General features: G+C 42.0%; 1 protein-coding gene, 1 long non-coding RNA gene and 1 pseudogene across 7 annotated transcripts; 2 read left to right on the top strand and 1 right to left on the bottom strand.

The window, feature by feature from the left end:
- Nucleotides 1-26,565, bottom strand: part of LOC120030487 — a 304,236-nt pseudogene that overhangs the window by 276,531 nt on the left and 1,140 nt on the right.
- Nucleotides 7,526-12,337, top strand: si:ch211-63p21.1. Of its 6 annotated transcripts, none has more exons than XR_005473632.1 (7): nt 7,526-7,727; nt 9,179-9,285; nt 10,126-10,215; nt 10,824-10,873; nt 11,141-11,211; nt 11,304-11,475; nt 11,729-12,337. XR_005473632.1 is itself a non-coding variant. In XM_038975501.1 (7 exons), the coding sequence occupies exons 2-7, from the start codon at nt 9,242-9,244 to the stop codon at nt 11,948-11,950; spliced, it is 669 nt and encodes a 222-aa protein (XP_038831429.1). In that variant the 5' UTR covers nt 7,526-7,727; nt 9,179-9,241; the 3' UTR covers nt 11,951-12,337. The 6 variants fall into 6 exon arrangements, 4 of the variants coding, with proteins under 4 accessions (XP_038831429.1, XP_038831427.1, XP_038831428.1 ...); XR_005473631.1 differs by having other exon boundaries at nt 10,824-10,898; nt 11,068-11,211; XM_038975501.1 differs by having other exon boundaries at nt 9,179-9,280; nt 10,824-10,898.
- On the top strand, nt 13,048-15,158 carry LOC120030167. Its single transcript, XR_005473635.1, has 3 exons — nt 13,048-14,142; nt 14,387-14,481; nt 14,835-15,158. It is a non-coding gene; the product is annotated as an uncharacterized LOC120030167 (long non-coding RNA).

Here is a 26,565-nt window from a genome sequence, read left to right as displayed (position 1 = left end):
ATGATAGTCGTCTGTAGTGGAGACTCAACCTGTACGTCCTCTCTGTCCAGAACACTACAGTCCATGGTGTAAATGGCAGGAGGCAGCAGGTGGGGAGGAGGGAGGCTACTGAGGGCAATTGTGATGATGTTACTCCGTTTCACCCCTAGAACTGAGACAGACGGCAGCTTCTGGAAGAGAGGGGTGGGGGGAGAAAGAGGGAGAGAGGGAGATGGTAGAGTCCAGTCATACACAGTGATCACCAACCCTGTCCTTGTGAGCTGAAGGGTTTGTAGTTGTTTGCACCAGTCCCAGTTGATTCCACTGTGTTAGTGCTGTACACTTTGTTCCTCTCAAAGTACACCAACATTATCCAGAATACCTTACAAAATTAGCCTTACATAATTAGCCAGAGCACCAACAAATTGGATTGCAGAGCACTCAAGAGAGCTCTGATTTCAACTCTTACCTGCCTTCCCGTCAGCACGCTGCAGATGGAGCCATTTCCCTTGGTCTCAAACAGGTACTCCAGCCGGTTGGTGTCCAGGTGCACCGGCTCCAGCCCAGCCCAGATGGTCTGGGGCCCAAAGCGGCTAACCCTGGGCAGGGGGGGCAGGCTGTGGAGCTCCCTCCAGTGGAGCTTTAAGGTACGACAACCTGAGGGTTTCCCCATGGAAGAGGCATATCCTGTAGACCGGGGAGGGGGAGGAGCTGAGGGCAGCATGGGAGGAGGAGGAGGTGGTGTTTGGAGACATGCTGAGTTTTGGTTGGTCAAGGTGCCTCCGTCTTCCTCGGCGCTGTCCAATCCCAGGTCCTCCTCATCCCACAGGTCGGAGAAGTCCAAGGTGTTGAGGCAGAGACGAGGTGCAGACTTTAGGAAGGAAACCCAGGATTTGTCGAGGCCTGAAGTTAAGGGCATGTCCTTGATTTGACAGGATTGTGTCATTGGTCCTTTCAGGATTGCCTTGGTTTTGTGGTATCCGGAATTGAGGTTTTCAGCTATAACCTAATGGCTTTGGTTTATTTGCAGTTTTTAAACAGATTCTTCAGAAAAGGTATTGCGTTTTTGTTTTAGACACATTTTTTTGAGAAAAAAACAGCAGCTGAAAAAACACAGTTAATATGAAAGTGTTCTTCCTTTTCTGAATACGCAGGAAAAAGCAGTAAATGAACACCTCCTATCCTCTCTTTTCTTCTTACCCATTCATCCTGCAGGTCTTTGAGAGAAGAGATTCAATCACAACACTCAGATTTCCCTCTATAACAATATCTCCATACTAATCCTGTTATATCCTCTCTTGTCACTCTGTCAGCACTGAATGCAGGCCAAAACCACATGACTGCTCCATGATCCACAAACCACCTTTCCCAATATTATTCCCACAATCCAGAACTTGCTTTAGGTGTCATTTGCTTCCAAAAAAGAATGCTCTTCTGCTTCTACTTAGGAATGTAGAGCAAAATTGTCTCTTGAACGGATATAATGTGCACCAATGGGATCGGTTCAGAATCAGATGGGTCCAGATTCCTCTATGAATTCAGGGTTCAATTCTGATGTTGATGTCCAAGGAATGGTTCTGTTGTGTCCAACTGTTTTCATGCAATGACCCGACCTGGTTTCACAGAAACTTCTCTCTCTCTCTCTCTCTCTCTCTCTCTCTCTCTCTCTCTCTCTCTCTCTCTCTCTCTCTCTCTCTCTCTGACTCTGTGAGTGGTCTCTTCGAAGGGCTGAAATGTATCAGTCTCAGTTTATTTGAGTTGCACCCTTTTCCTTCATTTCCTTATCGAGCCAACATCTCCTGTTTAAATTGCTTCTTGTGTATACACAACCCTCCTCTATCTGCTGCTGTTGATCTCCCCCCCCTCCCTCCCTCCGACCCTCCCTCCCTCCCTCCCTCCCTCCCTCCCTCCCTCCCTCCCCCATCACGTTCATAATGATCTCTTTCTATAGACATACCGGGCTCTCCGCCTTTTCTAATAGTAAAGAACGAGCCTTTGAATGTGATTTGTGCACATAGCATTACTCATAATGAAAAAGAGTCTTAGTAACCTACATGATTTCCAGGCCTAGTCCTGCCCAAAGCACAATAGGGTCAGTTGTGTTTATGGTCCTTTGCATGCTTGACAGCCATAATGACAGCACCCCTCCTATAGCTATTACAGATGTAGGATCTTAATTTGCATGGGAAAACTTGGAGTGTATTTGTGGTTTAAAAAAACATTGAGATTTCAGACTTCATTTTCCCTCACGAAAAATGTATCAACCCCTCCAAGAATGTCCATTAATTATAAACCTTATAATAATTCACATTTCCCGTTGCTGCAGGATTATTTTCCGGCTGTACCAAACGTGCTCAAATTAAGATCCTATATCTGTAGTCTTATAGGCTCCAAACAGTGACATGGTACAGACATATACACTGTCTGTACCATGCAAACCTTAATGGTCTGAATGAAGGCCTGATTGTACTTAGGCCTGTAGAGTGTGTCAATTATTGTTTGCCCGTAGGTTAGATAGACTTATGTTCATTATAGCATTTGTCATGTGTGAATGTTACTGCCATACATTTGCTTCTTTGTCTTATCAGACTTGCCACAACTGATGTAAAATAAAGTTGTTCTTTCCTAGTCTATCTCAATCTGAATGGAGGTCAAAGAAGGTCAAATTGGAGAATAATTTTAGGCCCACACAAGAAAAAAAAAGTAGAACATGTCTAGATACACGTTTTAGGGAAGTACAATTATACACTTTTAATTAACAAAACATGCAAAAACAGTGATGGACGAGGCCTAAACTACGGTGCACTGCTCATTTACTACTCAGTGATACCCTTGTTCACAGGCGCAGCTTTCCTCGTGGGAAAATACATTTCCGACGGGGTTGCTTTGATGAATCTGTCCATGATCGCGTCAGAGGTAGGCGGCGACTCTGCTGTCTCTGGATATTGTAGACTGTCTCCACAACTGTTTGTGTTTGTTTGTAAGCCTCCGGGACTCCGGGGATATCGGACAGATCTGGGCAATAATTATGTTTAATCATTCCCAATTAGGTCGGAGGAGATGGAGGAGACCCCAACGGCTCTTTGACTTCAGGGTCAAACAACATGCAGAGGTCTGGCTGGGGGAGAAGTCACTGTAAGCCAATTAAATTAGGATTGTTCCAATAATCCATGAGATTTTTGTCATAAATATAAAGAAATAGAATACTATGCTGTGTCATGTGTAACATGTGTAGGGGGGGGGGAAGACCCTTCCTTCTACAATTGTTTTGTTGTTGCCCTCCCCCTCATAGAATTAACTCCAGAATAATGTTTACGATCACAGATAACAATAACTGTAGCGATCCTGTGTTTATAAACAGAGATATGGACTTTGTCACTTCAGCAAACATTTGTGGCACAGTCGATGCCACGCAGAGTTACAGGCCAGAGTATTGAGTGTTTGCCGAGCACCACGGCGGGCGAGCTCACTCTCCCTGCCTGTTACATTACACCTACACTACGATCAGAGCCGGCTGCAGACAATGATCAGCTAGGGGGAAATCTGATTTTCAACATTTTGATGACGTACCTGTATTTATAATTGTATAAAATATATGCCAAAAAAATTCAGCCGACAGGTTTCTGGGCCAATGTACAACACAACCAATAAACAACGCATACCTACTTCGGGCGCTTCAATATCACAGTTTGCGTTTTCAACACCACAATAAATAGACAATGTCAATCTGGACTGACAGAAAATACATCCCTCTCCACCTTGTATGCCTACCCAGTATTAAGGCTTGGCTTGACAATCTCTAAATGTCATTCAACTTTTTGGTGATTTGTTCTCTTTCCGTTCATCAAATGGCCGCTGCACAGTTTGGATTGATTGATTGATTTTATTTGTCACCTCCAAAAAAAAACATTACAGAGATACAGACACATTACATAGATACAGACACATTACAGAGATACAGACACATTACATAGATACAGGCACATTACATAGATACAGACACATTACATAGATATAGACACATTACATAGATACAGACACATTACATAGATACAGACACATTACAGAGATACAGACACATTACAGAGATACAGACACATTACAGAGATACAGACACATTACAGAGATACAGACACATTACAGAGATACAGACACATTACATAGATACAGACACATTACAGAGATACAGACACATTACAGAGATACAGACACATTACATAGATACAGGCACATTACATAGATATAGACACATTACATAGATACAGACACATTACATAGATATAGACACATTACATAGATACAGACACATTACATAGATACAGACACATTACAGAGATACAGACACATTACATAGATACAGACACATTACATAGATACAGACACATTACAGAGATACAGACACATTACAGAGATACAGACACATTACATAGATACAGGCACATTACATAGATATAGACACATTACAGAGATACAGACACATTACATAGATGCAGACACATTACATAGATACAGACACATTACATAGATATAGACACATTACATAGATACAGACACATTACATAGATACAGACACATTACATAGATATAGACACATTACAGAGATACAGACACATTACAGAGATACAGACACATTGCAGAGATACAGACACATTACAGAGATACAGACACATTACATAGATATAGACACATTACAGAGATACAGACACATTACAGAGATACAGACACATGACAGAGATACAGACACATTACAGAGATACAGACACATTACAGAGATACAGACACATTACATAGATACAGACACATTACAGAGATACAGACACATTACAGAGATACAGACACATTGCAGAGATACAGACACATTACAGAGATACAGACACATTACATAGATACAGGCACATTACAGAGATACAGACACATTACAGAGATACAGAAACATTACAGAGATACAGACACATTACAGAGATACAGACACATTACATAGATACAGGCACATTACAGAGATACAGACACATTACAGAGATACAGACACATTACAGAGATACAGACAGGTTCTACTGTTCACACATTAGACAGCGTTTGATATTCTTTTAAAAAGTGGTTAAGGTTGGTATGGTTTTGAGTTGCTAGTTTGTTCCACTCAGCAGCGCAGGTATATATTGGTTTTAATCAGATAGACTCTTATATTTCAAACAGTGAATATTAGAGTCTCTGGCTCTGGTATTATGCTGGTGGACATCTCTAACAAATGAAAAATTGTTGGTTAGGTACCTGGGGGCTGAGTCCGTGATAATTCTGTGGACCAGACCAAGTTGAATTAACACTACTCTTTTTTTCCACAGATAGTCAGCCTAGCCGCTTAACATGTTTGACTGGTCTGTAGCTTTTCTTTAGATGTTTGGGCTGCTGGTAAACCATGATGTGCAGACATAATCAAAATGACACAGGACTAGAGCACTCGCCAGAGTCTTTAGGGGGTCTATAATTAGGTTTCCATCACATTGATGACAGATTTTCATGTGAATATTCAAAAATCTGCATAAAAACATTATGAACATTTTCCCATCAGATTTGTGTTTCCATCATATTGACTTGTCTGTGTGTAAATACTTGTAAATATGAAAACAGTGGGGTATTTTTTTATATCTGATAATCACACGGTGTTATTTATTGCTGAACAGCAGATGTCACTAATGTGAATTGTGAACAGATAATGAAGCTACCAGAAGTAAACCATTCTTCAGCACAATTTGGTGAAAGCCTTTAGAAATTCTTAGTTTTCCATCATTAGTTTACAGGCCACATCATGCTGGCTTGCAAAGTGACATGTAATCCTGTTGGAATCCAGACAGAGTTAAGATATCAAACAGTTAGAATTTTTATTAACACACAAACTGCATTCAGAATGACTGTTAGGGTTAGAAAACATAATAAAGTAAAAAACATTTAAAGTGGAACAACCATTTCAGTAATGGGTGCAATAAATATATTTAACTGATTGGATTAGTTTAGATTTTTATTTATTTATCTTTGTTTAGCATAAGATGAACCAATCAATCAATGTACATGCAAAACCACAGATATTAAAAACAATCTCCCAAAAATATTTATCTGCAATAGAGCATGCTGGGAAATAGTTTTATTTAACCAGGAAATAACCAATTATTATTTTACAATGACGGCCTACCCTGGCCAAACCCTCACGACACTGGGCCAATTGCACGCTGCCCTATGCGACTCCCGATCACGGCAGTGATCAAACCAGGGTCAGTAGTGACACCTCTAGTACTGAGATGTTGTGCCTTAGACCACTGCACCACTCAGGAGATAATGATGGGTGTGGTTTTGATGGTACTGCTTTACTCTCCACAGTGTAAAACAATAAGTCTGGTTATTAACACAAACACTGGGGGTTCTTTTACACCACTGAGTGTTCATTTCACACATGCAGAGTGAATTTAATGCCTGAATCATAAACTAGAAATGTTACACTGAAAAATCAGCACTGTCCAATTTGCTGTGTGCGAGATAGCCACAATGTTTTGGGTCAAACGTCAGCCAAGCATTGATCATCATGTCACCAGAATAATACCCTCAACATGTATTGAAAGGAGCATCAAGCTTTCACCGCCCTGTGTGGTTCATCATAACTGATTTCATCCGTAGCCTAATAAACTGCATGCTTTCCCAAGTTGTAGTGGGAAGACCACACAACATATCATCGCGTGACACCAAGTTCACTTCAAAATATATGTATTAGATTTTCGCATTAAAAGTATTTCCCATAATTAATTGTACAGACAAAAAAGGATTGTCTGTGGTACTTAGTTTTATCAAACATTTGGAAAGTTTACTGATAAATTTGTTGTTTTCATTGGGTGTGGCGGGTAGCCTAATGTTTAGAGCGTTGGGCAAGTAACCAAAATGTTACTGAATCGAATCCCCAAGCTGACAAGGTAAAAAGCTGTTGTTCTGCCCCTGAACAAGGCAGTTAACCCACTCTTCCCTGGTAGGCTGTCATTGTAAATAAGAAATGACTTACCTAGTGAAATTAAGGTTAAATAAAAATTTGTCCTGACATTTTTGTATCTGACATGCACTTTCCTCGCATTAAAAGGTTGGATGGAAACCTGGTTAATGTCGAGCCATTTTGAGGACCACCCCACTAAATGTCGAACTTTTTTCCTATCAAATTTAGTTATTTTATAGGCCCTACTTTATAACATTTTGAAAGAAAAAGAAAATCGGAACAATGCTCTCTTCTTTTGTTTATTCAAGTTTGTTAATTTAAGCTAACATTTGAACTTAAACTGTATATATTTATAAACTTTTTGGGAATGGTTTTGCACAAAAGCCGCACACCAAATTTAAAAAGCAGCATATAAACCTCACCCCTCTCCGTGTTGAAATCAGTGATTGGTAAGATTCTGCCTCTCGTCGTTCTACTCCCATATAGGAGTGGCTATACCAAGTGTCAATCTTCTATCTCCGCCCACCTTTTTGCACGCTCCCGTGCCTTGTTTTGGAGTTTTATTTATGGTCAGCGCACTCCCGACGCCCGAGCTATCGTTTGCTTCACACTGACATCATAGCGGATTACAATGTCAAATATTTTGGAAGCAGAACTAGCCTCCGGTTTTACACCCCGTGAGAGAGATTCGTCGTTTATATTCCAGTCATTTGTAATATAAAGTTGCAATATTTTTCGCATGAAACATTTCTGGGGGATGGAATGATGCATTCAAGTTAAGGTATGGAGTTATGAAAGCAACCCAAGTTGATATGCGCATATCTGTAATCGGGGAATTCAATCGAAATATCATGGACTTCCCCATAGCTATATTACATCATTTAGAATAGGTGAAAAGTATGCTTATGTATGGCCTACGTTTTTCTGCAGCACCACAACTTGAAATGGCATTGGTTGCATTTAACTTACGGGTTTTCTAGACAGCGTGTTTGTTATCTATTTCACTTGCTTTGGCAATGTAAACATAGGTTTCTCATGCCAATAAAGCCCCTTGAATTGAATTGAGTGACAGCGAAGTCACGATGTTGATTGTATGCATGATTGTTTAGTCTACTACAGCATATTATGGAAATGCATTGTGAAAAATCCATCGGGTCATGCTAATGGTAAAAAAGTTGTCGCGCTACGAAAAGCTCCCTCCCGCATTACGTAATAACAGACCAGCTGTTTAGAGATGCTCGTGTGAGAGGTGAAATACCCCTCTACCCCTCTGATGACGACAAACATTTCAATCCCTCTCAACTAGCAGCAGCATGCGAGCTTGTGGTGAAATGTATCTCCTCGGATATACAAAAGCTGTCAAGAGCATTTTCCAATGGAACTTTCCACCCACTGTTCCATTTCTCCGACTGTGTTTATCCAAACTGTAGAAGGTTGTGTTGCTGTAATACTGTCGAGTGAATTCCCTATTGGCTATTATTTATAACGTTAAACATAATATATATTATACATTATAAACCGGTTGGCCCTGAATGCTGATTCACTAAAAGCGCGGTATATCAGACCATATACCACGGGAATGACACAAATAATATTTTTACTGTTTTAATTACATTAGTAATCAGTTTATAATATCAATAAGGCACCTCAGGGGGTTGTGGTATAATGGCCTTATACCACACCTCCTCGGGCCTTATTGCTTAATTAGAACACCTCCATTGTAATCATACTGTAATAGACCTACTTACTGTAATAATGTTTGTCCATGATGAGGCTTATTTAGTTTGAAAATAATGTATGCCTACCACATACCCAACAATTTGCAGGTGCAGCCAGGGGTTAAAAAGTAGTCATTGGATACTACTATAATATTAATAGGTTTCCCTAATGTAAAGAGCGTTGTGATTACTGTCCGTAAATGAAAAGCTCCCTACAAATAAAATGTACTATTGTTATTATTTTATATATATTTTCATCCTGTCTTTTAAACTATGCCGCTATCCTATTTGATGTGTATATATAGATATGCTGAATAACCCTGCGCCTAGGCTGCATTAAGCAGGACACAACGTGAGCCAATGTTCAGATAGACATGTGTTATGTAGAACAAACATGCCTCTGACGTATAGAACAAGGAATCACATCAGCTCTATTCATGCCGTTTCTATCTGAAAGGTTCCACAACGTTTGCAGCCTGACCCCGAGCCTGACCCCTGTCTCCCCTGTCTACAGGTCTATGTAACAGAGAGTGGGTCAGGTCAGGGATGCTGCAGCGTCGGAGGGAATCTGACTCTCATGGCCTGTTTTCATCTGGAGAGACCTCCGACAATTACTGTGAGGTAACATAATGTGTGTGTGTGTTTTTTTTTCTGTTTGAGCAGTATAACCCACACTGACTCAACCCTAATCATGTGAGTGCATGAGGGCACGGTATAGGACATTTACCATCCTGTGTGTGGATATGTGTACGCATGTGTCTCAGTGTGTGTATGTCTGTGAGACATTAGTAATTAATGCCCCACTGTTAGGTTTGTACACAGCATGAAGCATACTTTGTAACCTCTGCTGCTGTCCAATTAGTGATGGACTGATGGCTCCAGATAAATCATTACTACTTTCTACTCTCTCTCTCTCATTCTCTCTTTCTCTCATTCTCTCTTTCACTATTTCTCTCATTCTATCTTTCTCTCATTCTATCTTTTGTTCTCTCTCTCATTCTATCTTTCTCTCATTCGCTCTCTCTCTGCTCTCTCTCTCTGCTCTCTCTCTCTCTCATTTGCTCTCTCATTTGCTCTCTCTCTCTCTCATTCGCTCTCTCTCTCTCATTCGCTCTCTCTCTCTCATTCGCTCTCTCATTCGCTCCCTCTCTCTCTCATTCGCTCCCTCTCTCATTCGCTCCCTCTCTCTTATTCACTCTCTCATTCGCTCTCTCTTTCTCTCTCTCTCTCTCTCTCTCTCTCTCTCTCTCTCTCCCCATCTCTCATTCGCTCTCTCTCTCTCTCTCTCTCTCTCTCTCTCTCTCTCTCTCTCTCTCTCTCTCTCTCTCTCTATATATATATATATATATATATATATCTCTCTCCGTTCCTCATTTATCATGCTTATCTCTCTGTTTCTTGCTCTGTCACACACACTTTCTCTCTCTCTATATCTTTCACTTACTGTTTCTCTCTCTGCAGATGGGGGCAAGTTGTGGAGAAGTTGGCGTAGTGTGTTTGTGTGAGACTGGACCCTGCACACTATACTCTGAAGCACATACACAGACGCCGGTGAGAAGTGGTGTTCTATAATATCATTTTTTACATCCAAGGGAAGATACAGAAGCATATATTACCCTGGACAATATTTAAGCAGGATTCAATCCAAAACTGCACTATTACAGTGGGTTTTGACTCTTCATTACAATGCTTTACTCCAACACTTCGCATGAAATTTGCATACAGTGGAGCAGAGCTCAACTTTTCTACCAATCCGCTAGCAGGGCTCTCGCCGCTCACCTTCCCACAATCCCCCACACATTTCTCTGCGTGTGCCCTCGTTGAAAATGAATGGGGGCGGAACTTCTCCTGTTGAATTCGTTGTTAGCGAAAACCGTACGCTATAGTGCGCTTGACATTTAAGTGTAATAGTCAGTTGAACCGACTTCTGCACCATTTACTGCAAACGTGGGAACATTGCCTTTAAAATCTGCATTGTCGACAATGCGCAAACGGATTGAGTCCCGGCTTTAGTTTGTTATGCCTCGTTGAAATGCATATTTATCTCTCCCTATGCATTTCACCTACACACGTATCATGCTGTACACCACTCACGACTCTCTCTCTCTCTCTCTCTCTCTCTCTCTCTCTCTCTCTCTCTCTCACTCTCTCTCTCTCAGCACACACTGAAATGTGAACACTGTGGGAAAAACAGGGTAGTGATAACCAGGTACTCAGAGGGATATGGCACAGAGGTAGGGTGTGTGTGTGTGTGTGCGAGTGTGCGTGTGTTCGTTCAATGACACAAATATTGATGTTACAGAACATCAGTATGGTTTATTGAAAATCCCGGCACTGCATATAATGTTGAATGCTGATGCACACAAACATACTGAAGAAGTATTACCTTTGTCTAAAATGTAGGTGGCTGAAACCAATGAGTGATTGTACTGCACACGTGTACGTGTGGCTAATTCATGTGACTCATACTGTGCAGGAAGAGTGTGCCCTGTCCGATCCTCAGGGTGACAGCGATGCAGACGCTGACATCGAGGACACAGATTGCAGGTTCGACACACACACACTGCTTACTCACCAATCGGTCACTCATAAACAGTACCTATTGTCTTTTTATTTTGTTGCTGTTTCGATTGGTCCAGACTACAGGAGCCAGGTTCTCTCCAGCGAATCAGTTCGCGGAGACGGAAGCGACCACGAATAGCACGGCAGGACACGACGGAGAGTGAGGACGATGGGGGGAGGAGTCACAGGAGTCACCGCTGGAACCTCAGACTCAGTCCCCACCGGGCTCACAACAGAACCTTACTAGAGGTACCTCAACCACACAGAACCACATCACAAACCTAATACACAACCACATAATGAAACCCCCATATAATGAAAGTCTCTCTCTCTCTCTCTCTCTCTCTCTCTCTCTCTCTCTCTCTCTCTCTCTCTCTCTCTCTCTCTCTCTCTCTCTCTCTCTCTCTCTCTCTCTCTCTCTCTCTCTCTCTCTCTCTCTCTCTCTCTCTCTCTCTCTCTCTCTCTCTCTCTCTCTCTCTCTCTCTCTCTCTCTCTCTCTCAGGAGAGTGTATCACAGGTCAGACCGTTAGTGATCTGTCGGCCCAGTGTCAGAGGAGACGGTCAGGGGCCTCCAGTCGAAGGGCCCAGAACTGGCCCAAAATGGCTCTGGTTCCTGTGGCCCTCGTCTCTCTCCCTGCCTGTCGTTCTCCTCCTCTCCATCCCCCTCTCTCTCTCCTTAGTCATCATCATCATATCTTTCCTGATGCCTCGGGCCAGTACTTGACCACACTTCTCTGTTTTATTAATTCATTGTAATATTTTTCATTGAGTAATATAATTATGCTTTAATCACCTCGCGTCACCGCATCATGTTGTTAATTCATGTGTGTATACTGTAAACAAATCATATTAGACCAGAAGCCATAGCAGCATCAGACCATAAGCCATAGCAGCATCAGACCATAAGCCATAGCAGCATCAGACCATAAGCCATAGCAGCATCAGACCATAAGCCATAGCAGCATCAGACCATAAGCCATAGCAGCATCAGACCATAAGCCATAGCAGCATCAGACCATAAGCCATAGCAGCATCAGACCATAAGCCATAGCAGCATCAGACCATAAGCCATAACAGCATCAGACCATAAGCCATAACAGCATCAGACCATTAGCCATAACAGCATCAGACCATAAGCCATAGCAGCATCAGACTAAAAGCCATAACAGCATCAGACAATAAGCCATAGCAGCATCAGACCATAAGCCATAACAGCATCAGACCATTAGCCATAACAGCATCAGACCATAAGCCATAGCAGCATCAGACCATAAGCCATAACAGCATCAGACCATAAGCCATAGCAGCATCAGACCATAAGCCATAACAGCATCAGACCATAAGCCATAACAGCATCAGACCATAAGCCATAGCAGCATCAGACCATAAGCCATAGCAGCATCATCACCCTTTTCCACAACACTATTTCTGAACAGGCAGCGTGTGCTCTTCATATCTCTCTTTCTGTCTCTGTCTCTCTCTCTCTCTCCCACTCATTTGCAAAAATAGACCTCTTGGATTGCTGCTTATGCTGAAGATGGTGTGATATGTGGGTGGCAAAGGGTTTTAGGGTTACACGTGTTTTGTAGGCTCAATAGAAGTAAATGTAAATTACCGACCTATGCAATCTACTGTTCCTGCTGTCTCTCTCTGTCTCTCTCTAGATTTCCCTACCCCCTTCCTCTGTCTTTCTCTGTCTCTTCTGCCCTCCTCTCTGTCTCTCTGTCTGTCTGTCTCTCTGTCAATCTCCCTACCCCCTCCTGTCTCTGTCTGTCTGTCTGTCTGTCTGTCTGTCTGTCTGTCTGTCTGTCTGTCTGTCTGTCTGTCTGTCTGTCTGTCTGTCTGTCTGTCTGTCTGTCTGTCTGTCTGTCTGTCTGTCTGTCTGTCTGTCTGTCTGTCTTGTAACTGAATCCATGCTCTGTCCTTTGCACATGAGTGAGTGACCCCCCCCCCCCCCCCCCCCCCCTCCAACTCTCTCACCCTCTTGTCTCTGAGGTATTTAGCCTGTGAATCCAGGGACCCATAGATCTAAATTACAACTTGGCCTAATTCAATGGAAGCAGGATTGCACAGACAGCCTGCTCTGTACAATGGCTACGTCTGAAATGACAACCTCTTTGCTATATGTAGGGAATAGGGTGCTATGTCATTCACAGGAGGAAGTTCATAAACTAGACTGGTAACTAGGTGAGACAGATAATCCAGTACACGTTAACCTGTATTGTACTGTAAGTGTTTGGTTATGAGGGGACCACTGACTCCTGCTTGTAAACCAGGTTATTACAAGTTTTATGTTTACTGTATGAAGGATGTATTCACCTCTGGCTTATAAAGTATGTCTGAAATCCACTGCTGTGATCCACTGTATCTTGGTCAGAGGAGGCTGGTGGGAGGAGCTATAGGAGGACGGGCTCATTGTAATGGCTGGAGTGGAATAAACCACATGTTTGACTCCGTTCCATTGATTCCATTCCAGCCATTAGAATGAGCCCGTCCTCCTATAGCTCCCCACTAGCCTCCAGTGATCTGGGTGTTAGTTAATTTACATTTATAACCCCAACAAATGATCACAATGTATGTTAATCTTTATGCTTCATTGGGGCCACAGTAATCAAATAAAGCTATATTGTATTTTGACAATGTTTATTTTTTTATACATTTTATTTACGTATATCTAGAAATATACTTTATGGGTAAAACTGGAACATGGATGTTGATTATTGGGTGATTTGAAATGCAAATGTATATCAGATTTAAATATGTATTTATTCAAATGCTTATGACCACTCTTATGTCCCAAGTGCAGAAGTGTTAGTCATCAACATGGAAAGACTGCTTCTCTACATCTCTCTCCTCATTTCTTCAGAAGAGCTGGAGATGATGGAGTGAGCGAGGGAGAGAGAGAAAGACACAAAGGTGAGGAGTAGGAGGAGGAGAATAGAAAGAAAAATGAGGGCACCACTCACGACTATGAAACAGTGAGAGGACAGAATGGCATTCTGTGTTAAGTATGTGAGTGGCAGCTCTCTCGCTCTCTCACTCACTCTCACGCACACACGCGCACGCACGCGTGCACACACACACACAAGGGCCTGGGGTGGGTGAGAGTCCCATAAGGAGGTTAGTTACTTAGCACCCTACTTCCTCCCTCTTCCTTTAGGCTAGTCTCCATGGCAACCATCTGATTCATGCAGACTGAAAGACAGACTTTTTCATAGCTGGATTGAAGCTTGCCAGATCAGAGCCGCCTACAGGGTGAGTGTGTGAATAAAACAACATGCACATCTGCTATTTTATCAGCTCATAAAACATGTTAATTACAAGTTGTTCATAAATCTTATTTTAGCTAACTTTAGTAGTTAGGAGTGCTACCAAAACTTTGAAGTTTAGGTTTAAAATCAGCTATTCTGACTTTGTGGCTGTGACAGCTAGTGACCACTCTGCAGAGCTGCCTTCACTTCCTGAGTCATCTCAGTAAATGCCAACCTAAGTGTGTGTGTGTGTGCCTGAGTGTGTGTGTGTGTATACGTGTGTGTTTGCGCTCTGCACTGTGTATGTGTGTGATCCTTCTGACTCTTAAAGAATGTTCTCCCTTTCTCTTACTCCAGAATACATAATGGAGGAGAGGTGCCAAGGCTTTGGGATGTCTTGACATGAGAGAGGCCTTGGATTGAAGCAGCTCAAACAGGCTCCAAGATGCCCCAAACAGTCCCCTTTTACAGTTTAAGGAAGCAATTAATACATGCATGGAGACTCTCTTTGCAACTTGTGTGCCGTTACAGATGTGGGATCATAATCTGAGACAGTTTGCTACAATAGTTTTGAAATGTTCGTCGAAAGAGAGATCAGAGTCCAGAGTAACGCCAAGGTCTTTCATAGTTATTTTTTGACAACCGTACCACCATTGAGATGAATTATCAGATCAAACAGCAGATCTCTTTAGTTTTTTGTGACCTAGAACTAGCATCTCTGGCAATCCACTTCCTTATGTCTGAAAAACAGGCTTCCAGGGTAGGCAATTTTGGGGATTCACCATGTTTCATCGAAATGTACAGCTGTGTGTCTTCTGCATAGTAGTGAAAATTGACATTGTGTTTCCCGAATGACATCACCAAGAGGTAACATATAGAGCCCCACAGTGGAAATAAAAGTCACCTTGTTCTATAGAGATTTACACGGTTATCAAAACGTCATGCCAGGGTAAGCCTACACGAAACACAGCCCTTATTTTAAGTGTTTCTAAAAATCCCCTATAGGAAAGATTAACTGTAGAAAACGATTGGAACCATTTCCCTGTTTGACCGCTAGGTTTTATGCAGATGTTGACATGGACAAACAGACAGAGATATCCATCAGTCTGGGTCCTGAGGTGGGGCTTGTGGGGCTGGCAGGGATGGTGGAGTTTGCCTACACTGGGGCCTTAGCAGCTCTGAAAAAACACACACTGGCCCAGATACAGACTGCAGCTACAACACTAGGGGTCCCCAGAGTTCTAGAACTCTGCAGTGAAGAGGAGGAGAAGATGAAGAAGGGAGTAGAGAAGAGGGCAGAAGAGAAGAAGATCTCTGCTGAAGAACAGATGAAGGTCAGTCTTCAGTCCATCAGAGAGCTGTGGGCAGAGAGAGAGGGCTGTGATGTGGAGCTGGAGGTTGGTGGGACAAATCAAATCAAATGTTATTTGTCACGTGCCGAATAAAACAAGTGTAGACCTTGCCGTGAAATACGTACAAGCCCTTAACCAACAATGCTGTTAAAAATAGAGGAGTTAAGAAAATATTTACAAAATAAACGAAACAAAAAAAGTAACACAAAATAACCATAACGAGGCTATATACAGGGGGTACCGGTACCGAGTCAATCAGATGCCAACCAGTTGCCATACCATGCAGTGATGCAAACCAATCAGGATGCTCTCGATAGTGCAGCTGTAGAACTTTTGAGGATCTGGGGATCCATGCCAAATCTTTTCAGTCTCCTGAGGGGGGAATAGGTGTTGTCGTGCCCTCTTCACGACTGTCTTGGTGTGTTTGGACCATGATAGTTTGTTGGTGATGTGGACATCGAGGAACTTGAAGCTCTCGAACTCGCTCCAACGAGGCTTTGGTTTTCTGAACATAACGCGCAACCCAAATGGCGTTTTTTTGTTATAAAAGTAATATTTATCGAACAAAAATAACATTTGTTGTGTAACTGGGAGTCTCGTGAGTGCAAACATCCGAAGATTATCAAAGGTAAGCGATTACTTTGATTGCTTTTCTGACTTTCGTGACCAAGCTAACCAAGCTAATATAAGGCTAACTCTTCTAACATTGATTGATACACTCACAAAAGCTTAGATTGCTTTCGTTGCAAAGCATATTTTCCAAATCTGACACGATAGGTGGATTAACAACAAGCTAAGCTGTGTTTTGGTATATTTCACTTGTGATTGCATGATTATAAATATTTTTTGTAATATTTGTGAATCTGATACGTTTGGGAATTTTCTTCTGCCTTTCATCACCGGAACGAGGCTGTAGTTTTCTGAACATAACGCGCAACCCAAATGGCGTTTTTTTGTTATAAAAGTAATATTTATCGAACAAAAATAACATTTATTGTGTAACTGGGAGTCTCGTGAGTGCAAACATCCGAAGATTATCAAAGGTAAGCGATTAATTTGATTGCTTTTCCGACTTTCGTGACCATGCTAATTTGGGGCTAGCTGTTCTAGCATTGATTGATACACTCACAAAAGCTTGGATTTCTTTCTCTGTAAAGCATATTTTCCAAATCTGACACGATAGGTGGATTAACAACAAGCTAAGCTGTGTTTTGATATATTTCACTTGTGATTGCATGATTATAAATATTTTTAGTAATATTTTGCACCCTGCAATTCAGCGGTTGTTTAGGAAAATTATCCCGTAAAAGGGATCCGTAGCGCAGAGAAGTTAAAGAGGTAGGCGCGTTGAGAACAAGTTCTCATTTACAACTGCGACCTGGCCAAGATAAAGTATAAGGAACCCACACTCAAAAAGAGAGCATTACAGCTGAGAAGCGGGAAAGAAAGAAAACACACATAGAACACTATAAACATACAGAACCAGGAGACATCTAGAAAACAACTAGATAAAGTTAAAACCTATTGTCAATAGGGGGGCGCTGTTTTCACTTTGGGAAAAATCGTGCCCAAATTAAACGGCCTCGTACTCTGTTCTAGATCATACAATATGCATATTATTATTACTATTGGATAGAAAACACTGAAGTTTCTAAAACTGTTTGAATTATATCTGTGAGTAAAACAGAACTCATTTGGCAGTAAACTTCCATACAGGAAGTGAAAAATCTGAAAACGAGGCTCTGTTTCAGGGCCTGCCTATTCAACTGGCTTTAATTTATCGATATGTCTGCACTTCATACGCCTTCCACTAGATGTCAACAGGCAGTGGAAGGTTGAATGGGGTGTCTAGCTTGATCTGAGGCCGAATAAGAGCTTTTGGAGTGGCAGGTCCGGTATTTTGTTTGTTTTCGACGGCGCCCGGGGGACCTCGACATTGTCTTCTGAAGAGCGTTCGGTATACACGGCGAATTGCTCCGGCTCTGATTTTATTTGATACATATGAGAAAAACATCATAAAGTAGTATTTTTCAACCGAGTTTGATCAGTTTATTCAACGTTTATTGGGAATTTTGGAATTTTTCGTTCCATGCGTCAAGAGATGATGGACACGTGAGCTCGACATGGCTAGCCAAAGTTGCTAATTCGACAGAAGAAAAGAACATTCTAAAACCAAACAACGATTTATTCTGGACCTAGGACTCCTTGCACAATATTCTGATGGAAGAACAGCAAAAGTAAGACAACATTTATGATGTTATTTCGTATTTCTGTGTAATATGTTGACTCCTATTCTCCGCCGTGTTGGTGAGCGCTGTCTCACAATAACGCATGCTGTATGTTGTGGTAAAGTTATTTTTTTAAATCGAACACAGCGGTTGCATTAAGAACCAGTGTATCTTTCATTTGCCATACAACAAGTATTTTTATGTAAAGTTTATGATGAGTTCTTTGGTCAGATTAGGTGAGTGTCCAAAATATCTCCGGACATTCTAGTGAATTGTTGCTACATATTCACAATGTATAACCATGATTTGCAGCTCAAAATATGCACATTTTCAAACAAAACATAAATGTATTGTATAACATGATGTTATAAGACTGTCATCTGATAAAGTTGTTTAAGGTTAGTGATTCATTTTATCTCTATTTTGTCGGTTTTGTGCAAGCTATTTTGGCGGGGAGTAAATTGCGTTGTGTGTTTGGCTACTGTAGTGAGCTAATAGAAATATATATTGTGTTTTCGCTGTAAAACACTTAAAAAATCGGAAATATTGGCTGGATTCACAAGATGTTTATCTTTCATTTGCTGTATTGGACTTGTGATTTCATGAAATTATATTATATGATATCCCTGTCCCGTTAGGCTAGGCTATGCTAGTCAGCTTTTTTGATGGGGAGGATCCCGGATCCGGGAGAGAGAAGCAGTAGAGGATAACTTCTTGTCAATATGGGGGCGCTGTTTCACCATTGGAAAAAATAGTGCCCAAATTAAACTGCCTCGTACTCAATTCTTGCTCGTACAATATGCATATTATTATTACTATTGGATAGAAAACACTCTCTAGTTTCTAAAACCGTTTGAATTATTTCTCTGAGTGAAACAGAACTCTTTCTGCAGCACATTTCCTGTCAGGGAGTGAGATTTCAGAAATCGAGGTCCCTGTTCTAAGGTCAGTTTATAAGTCCCCATGTAAGCCATCGGACTACATGCACTGCATACGCCTTCCTCTAGATGTCAGTAAGCGGTGAGAATTTGAATGGAGTCGATGGCGCAATCTGGGGCCTTATATAAGACCGTGGAACGGATGTACCGTCCTTTTCAACGGTGCGCCTGGCGCAAGAAGACATCACAATGACGTCCTGCAAACGCTTTCGTTTTAGTAGTTCTATATCTCCGGTCATGTTTTTATTCGTTATAGGTGTTAAAGACATCATAAGGTAGTTAATTTAATCCGACTTATAGCAGTTTATTGCGATTTTCCTGGATTTCAATGTGACGCGCGTTCACGAGTTGGACTCCTCTCCAGTGGGTGGCTAACGTTAGCGGCTAATTCGACAGGACAAGAGGACATCTTTCAGCCAAAAGACGATTGTTTTGAAGAAAGGACACCTTGCCCAAGATTCTGATGGAAGCTCAGCTAATAGTAAGCAGTCTTTATGCTGTTAATTCATTGTTCTGTTGAAAAAAGTAAAATGCATGAGACACCATTTCTTGCAGTGTAGCCTTGCGTTATCGCAGCCTGTATTGCGCAGTAACGTTAATTTTAAAAATGTAATTCAGCGATTGCATTAAGAACTAATTTGTCTTTCAATTGCTGTCCAACCTGTATTTTTTTTGTCAAGTTTATGAATAGTTTTCGATAAGAATAGGTGCCGTTCCAAGATGGCGCCGGACAGATTGCTTGAGATTTTGGACACTATTCTCAATGTATAAGCACGATTTGTGCCGCTAAATATGCACATTTTCGAACAAACTCTATATGAATTGTGTAATATGATGTTACAGGACTGTCATCTGAAGAATTCTGAGAAGGTTAGTGAAAAAATTAATATACACTGCTCAAAAAAATAAAGGGAACACTTAAACAACACAATGTAACTCCAAGTCAATCACACTTCTGTGAAATCAAACTGTCCACTTAGGAAGCAACACTGATTGACAATAAATTTCACATGCTGTTGTGCAAATGGAATAGACAAAAGGTGGAAATTATAGGCAATTAGCGAGACACCCCCAAAAAAGGAGTGATTCTGCAGGTGGTGACCACAGACCACTTCTCAGTTCCTATGCTTCCTGGCTGATTTTTTGGTCACTTTTGAATGCTGGCGGTGCTCTCACTCTAGTGGTAGCATGAGACGGAGTCTACAACCCACACAAGTGGCTCAGGTAGTGCAGTTCATCCAGGATGGCACATCAATGCGAGCTGTGGCAAAAAGGTTTGCTGTGTCTGTCAGCGTAGTGTCCAGAGCATGGAGGCGCTACCAGGAGATAGGCCAGTACATCAGGAGACGTGGAGGAGGCCGTAGGAGGGCAACAACCCAGCAGCAGGACCGCTACCTCCGCCTTTGTGCAAGGAGGAGCATTGCCAGAGCCCTGCAAAATGACCTCCAGCAGGCCACAAATGTGCATATGTGCACTCGTTTGACTGTGGGTATAGATACTTTTGTACCCGTTCCCTCCAGCATCTTCACAAGGTCCTTTGCTGTTGTTCTAGGATTGATTTGGACTTTTCGTACCAAAGAATGTTAATCTCTAGGAGACAGAACGCGTCTCCTTCCTGAGCGGTATGACGGCTGCATGGTCCCATGGTGTTTATGCTTGCGTACTATTGTTTGTACAGATGAGCGTGGTACCTTCAGGCATTTGCAAATTGCTCCCAAGGATGAACCAGAATTGTAGAGGTCTACAAGTTTTTTTTCTGATGTCTTGGCTGATTTCAATTGATTTTCCGATGATGTCAAGCAAAGAGGTACCGAGTATGAAGGTAGGCCTTGAAAAACATCCACAGGTACATCTTCAATTGATTCAAATTATGTCAGGTAGCCTAGAAGCTTCTAAAGCCATGACATAATTTTCTGGAATTTTCCAAGCTGTTTAAAGGCACAGTCAACTTAGTGTATGTCAACTTCTGACCCACTGGAATTGTGATACAGTGAATTATAAGTGAAATAATCTGCCTGTCAACAATTGTTGGAAAAATTACTTGTGTCATGCACAAAGTAGATGCCTAACCGACTTGCCAAAACTATAGTTTGTTAACTAGAAATTTGTGGAGTTGTTGAAAAACGAGATTAAATGACACCAACATAAGTGTATGTAAACTTCCGACTTCAACTGTATATACTAGGCGGTGTCAGTAAAAATTGTCAAAGACTCCAGTCACCCAAGTCATGGACTCTTTTCTCTGCTACCACACGACAAGCGGTACCGGAGCACCAAGTCTAGGACCAAAACGCTCCTTAACAGCTTCTACCCCCAAGTCATAAGACCCCTGAACAATTCATCAAATGGCCACCAGATTATTTACTTTGAGACCCACTCCATTTCTTTGTTTTACACTGCTGCAACTCACTGTTTATAATCTATGCATAGTCACTTCACTCCTACCTAGATGTACAAATGTCCTCACCTAACCTGTACACCCACAGATTGACTGTACAATTACCCCATGTATATAGCCTCTTTATTGGTTATTCTATTGTGTTACTTTTAATTATTTTTTACTTTACTTTATTTGGTAAATAATTTCTTAAAACTCTTTCTTGAACTGCACTGTTGGTTAAGGGCTAGTAAGTAAGCATTTGATTTGATTTGATAAAAATCAGTTATTGTCAATAATCTTACAGTGTAGGCATTTTACATATTTAAAATATGGGGGGATTGTAGTTGTGGGAGGAGTATGGGAGGGGAGAGGGGTGGATGGGTCTTAAATACAGGTTATGTCACACCCTGATCTGTTTCATCTGTCTTTGTGATTGTCTCCAACCCCCTCCAGGTGTTGCCCATCTTTCCCATTATCCCCTGTGTATTTATACCTGTGTTCTGTGTTTGTCTGTTGCCAGTTCGTTTTGTTTTGTCAAGCCTACCAGCGAGTTTCCCTCTGTCCCTGTCTCTCGATTGTTCCTGTTTTTTAGTTTTCCCTGTGTTGACCTTTTCTGCCAGTCCTGACCCTGAGCCTGCCTGCCATCCTGTACCTTCACCCCACCTATCTGGATTACTGACCCTTGGCTGCCCTTGACCTGTCTTTTGCCTGCCCCTGTTGGATTAATAAACTGTTGTTACTTCGACGTTGTCTGCATCTGGGTCTTACCTGAAATGTGATAGGTCAAGAGTTCACAGTGATTATAACAAACACACTAATTCTACTTCCTGAACATTGATGTTCTACCATATAAAAGTCATGTAACTTGACTTGAGGATGAATGTGAAGAGTGATGACAGTTACAGATGATTACCTGCAGGAGTGCCATATACTTCCACCTCACACAGAGTGAGAATCTTGTTCTGTCCAGGGATGACCACAACAACATAGCGACCGTCCATCTCATTACACTGGAACGTGTTGGACTCTCCTGCTGGGATGTGGGAGATGACAACACATCTGAAAGAGAGAGTGAAACACATAGAGAGAGAAAAATATAATGAGAGTGAATGAGGCCGCTCTACAATTTACCATAAAGAAAACCATCAGTCTGTTCAATATACTGTTTAGCCATAGAATATCTACAGAAGCATGGATGAAGACCAACTTATCCAAATTCCTTCAAGACAGAACATACAATTCTACAGATGTCTATGTATCACCTGGGGTTGTTGATGCCATTGTTCTCCAGTGAGTTACCGATGCGGATCTCAGCATCATTCAGCCTCTCAGAACAGCAGTCTCCTCTGTTGGTGATGCTGACAGCTGTCACTCTGTACACATCCAGCAGGTCCACTCTCCACCAGGGGTTGGTCTCCTGTGCAGTGTGTGTGCAGGACATTTTGTGATAGTTTGATTCTCTGTTGCCATCAATGGCATTGTTAGCCTGGCCATCCCCATACATTGATGACTGGGTGGCCACTCCTTTCACCGCTACATTTACTACAGGGATAAAGAGAAGGATGTTTTAATACAGATATGACCAGTTATTGTCAATAATCTTACAGTGTAGGCATTTTACATATTTAAAATATGGGGGGATTGTAACGTCCTGACCAGATTTCTTATGTGTTTTGCTTGTTTAGTGTTGGTCAGGACGTGAGCTGGGTGGGAATTCTATGTTGTGTGTCTAGTTTGTCTGTTTCTGTGTCCAGCCTAATATGGTTCTCAATCAGAGGCCAATCAATCGTTGTCCCTGATTGAGAATCATATATAGGAGGCTTGTTTTGTGTTGGGATTTTGTGGGTGATTGTTTCCTGTCTCTGTGTTTTTTGTCTGCACCAGATAGGTCTGTCTCGGTTTTCACATTTGTTATTTTGTTACTTGTATTAGTGTTACTGTTTATTCGTCTATTAAACATGTTGAACACTAGCATTTTGGTCCTCTCCTTCATCCCAGGAAGAAAGCCGTGACAGGGATAGTAGTTGTGGGAGGAGTATTGGAGGGGAGAGGGGTGGATGGGTCTTAAATAGAGGTTATGTCACACCCTGATCTGTTTCATCTGTCTTTGTGATTGTCTCCAACCCCCTCCAGGTGTTGCCCATCTTTTCCATTATCCCCTGTGTATTTATACCTGTGTTCTGTGTTTGTCTGTTGCCAGTTTGTTTTGTTTTGTCAAGCCTACCAGCGAGTTTCCCTCTGTCCCTGTCTCTCGATTGTTCCTGTTTTCTAGTTTTCCCTGTGTTGACCTTTTCTGCCAGTCCTGACCCTGAGCCTGCCTGCCATCCTGTACCTTCACCCCATCTATCTGGATTACTGACCCTTGGCTGCCCTTGACCTGTCTTTTGCCTGCCCTTGTTGGATTAATAAACTGTTGTTACTTCGACGTTGTCTGCATCTTGGTCTTACCTGAACCGTGATAGGTCAAGAGTTCACAGTGATTATAACAAGCACACTAATTCTACTTCCTGAACATTGATGTTCTACCATATAAAAGTCATGTAACTTGACTTGAGGATGAATGTGAAGAGTGATGACAGTTACAGATGATTACCTGCAGGAGTGCCATATACTTCCACCTCACACAGAGTGAGAATCTTGTTCTGTCCAGGGATGACCACAACAACATAGCGACCGTCCATCTCATTACACTGGAACGTGTTGGTCTCTCCTGCTGGGATGTGGGAGGTGACAACACATCTGAAAGAGAGAGTGAAACACAGAGAGAGAGATGGAGAGAGAGAGAAAAATATAATGAGAGTGAATGAGGCCGCTCTACAATTTACCATAGAGAAAACCATCAGTCTGTTCAATATACTGTTTAGCCATAGAATATCTCCAGAAGCATGGATGAAGACCAACTTATCCAAATTCCTTCAAGACAGGACATACAATTCTACAGATGTCTATGTATCACCTGGGGTTGTTGATGCCATTGTTCTCCAGAGAGTTACCGATGCGGATCTCAGCACCATCAAGTCTCTCAGGAACAACATCTCCTCTGTTGGTGATGGTGACAGCTGTCACTTTGTACACATCCAGCAGGTCCAATCTCCACCAGGGGTTGGTCTCCTGTTGAGTGTGTGTGCAGGATCTTTTGTGATAGTTTGATTCTCTGTTGCCATCAATGGCATTGTTAGCCTGGCCATCCCCATACAGTGATGACTGGGTGGCCACTCCTTTCACCGCTACATTTACTACAGGGATAAAGAGAAGGATGTTTTAATACAGATATGACCAGTTATTGTCAATAATCTTACAGTGTAGGCATTTTACATATTTAAAATATGGGGGGATTGTAACGTCCTGACCAGAGTTCTTATGTGTTTTGCTTGTTTAGTGTTGGTCAGGACGTGAGCTGGGTGGGAATTCTATGTTGTGTGTCTAGTTTGTCTGTTTCTGTGTCCAGCCTAATATGGTTCTCAATCAGAGGCAGCTGTCAATCGTTGTCCCTGATTGAGAATCATATATAGGAGGCTTGTTTTGTGTTGGGATTTTGTGGGTGATTGTTTCCTGTCTCTGTGTTTTTTGTCTGCACCAGATAGGTCTGACTCGGTTTTCACATTTGTTATTTTGTTACTTGTATTAGTGTTACTGTTTATTCGTCTATTAAACATGTTGAACACTAGCATTTTGGTCCTCTCCTTCATCCCAGGAAGAAAGCCGTGACAGGGATAGTAGTTGTGAGAGGAGTATTGGTGGGGAGAGGGGTGGATGGGTCTTAAATAGAGGTTATGTCACACCCTGATCTGTTTCATCTGTCTTTGTGATTGTCTCCAACCCCCTCCAGGTGTTGCCCATCTTTCCCATTATCCCCTGTGTATTTATACCTGTGTTCTGTGTTTGTCTGTTGCCAGTTCGTTTTGTTTTGTCAAGCCTACCAGCGAGTTTCCCTCTGTCCCTGTCTCTCGATTGTTCCTGTTTTCTAGTTTTCCCTGTGTTGACCTTTTCTGCCACTCCTGACCCTGAGCCTGCCTGCCATCCTGTACCTTCACCCCACCTATCTGGATTACTGACCCTTGGCTGCCCTTGACCTGTCTTTTGCCTGCCCTTGTTGGATTAATAAACTGTTGTTACTTCGACGTTGTCTGCATCTTGGTCTTACCTGAAACGTGATAGGTCAAGAGTTCACAGTGATTATAACAAGCACACTAATTCCACTTCCTGAACATTGATGTTCTACCATATAAAAGTCATGTAACTTGACTTGAGGATGAATGTGAAGACTGATGACAGTTACAGATGATTACCTGCAGGAGTGCCATATACTTCCACCTCACACAGAGTGAGAATCTTGTTCTGTCCAGGGATGACCACAACAACATAGCGACCGTCCATCTCATTACACTGGAACGTGTTGGTCTCTCCTGCTGGGATGTGGGAGATGACAACACATCTGAAAGAGAGAGTGAAACACATAGAGAGAGAAAAATATAATGAGAGTGAATGAGGCAGCTCTACAATTTACCATAAAGAAAACCATCAGTCTGTTCAATATACTGTTTAGCCATAGAATATCTACAGAAGCATGGATGAAGACCAACTTATCCAAATTCCTTCAAGACAGGACATACAATTCTACAGATGTCTATGTATCACCTGGGGTTGTTGATGCCGTTGTTCTCCTTTGAGTTACCGATGTGGATCTCATTATCATTCAGTCTCTCAGAACAACATCTCCTCTGATGGTGATGGTGACAGCTGTCACTCTGTACACATCCAGCAGGTCCACTCTCCACCAGGGGTTGGTCTCCTGTTCAGTGTGGGTGCAGGATCTGTTGTGATAGTTTGATTCTCTGTTCCCATCAACGGCATTGTGAGCCTGGCCATCCCCATACAGTGATGACTGGCTGGCCACTCCTTTCAACGCTACATTTACTACAAGGACAGAGAATAATGTTTTAATACCTACATTTAAAGGTATTTTTAATCATCTGACTGTGTGAGGAGGAGAGGAGGGGAGAGGGTGTTTTTTTTTGAAGAAGGGAGCGAAGATGGGGGATAGTAGTGAGTGGAGCATTTTTTGAAGTCATGTGAAACCATGTGTTTTTTTGTTACACTTCACTTGATGATATTCCTCACGAAGGTACACGTGGATTTTCACTTGTGATTGCATAACCTTTCACATATGGATTCAATTTTAACATGAGA

The sequence above is a fragment of the Salvelinus namaycush genome, chromosome 36 (genome assembly GCF_016432855.1).
Source record: "Salvelinus namaycush isolate Seneca chromosome 36, SaNama_1.0, whole genome shotgun sequence".
In the NCBI taxonomy this organism is placed as follows: Eukaryota; Metazoa; Chordata; class Actinopteri; order Salmoniformes; family Salmonidae; genus Salvelinus; species Salvelinus namaycush.
The sequence above is the reverse complement of the archived record's forward strand: the minus strand, read 5'-3'. Positions and strand labels throughout refer to the sequence as shown.

What these genes read in the sequence shown, in the direction of transcription:
- si:ch211-63p21.1 (XM_038975499.1), top strand. Translation starts at nt 9,211, where the DNA reads ATGCTGCAGCGTCGGAGGGAATCTGACTCTCATGGCCTGTTTTCATCT. An exon ending in CAGAGGGATATGGCACAGAG is followed by an intron (nt 10,899 to 11,140) that starts GTAGGGTGTGTG and finishes CATACTGTGCAG; the next exon opens with GAAGAGTGTGCCCTGTCCGA. An exon ending in ATCGAGGACACAGATTGCAG is followed by an intron (nt 11,212 to 11,303) that starts GTTCGACACACA and finishes CGATTGGTCCAG; the next exon opens with ACTACAGGAGCCAGGTTCTC.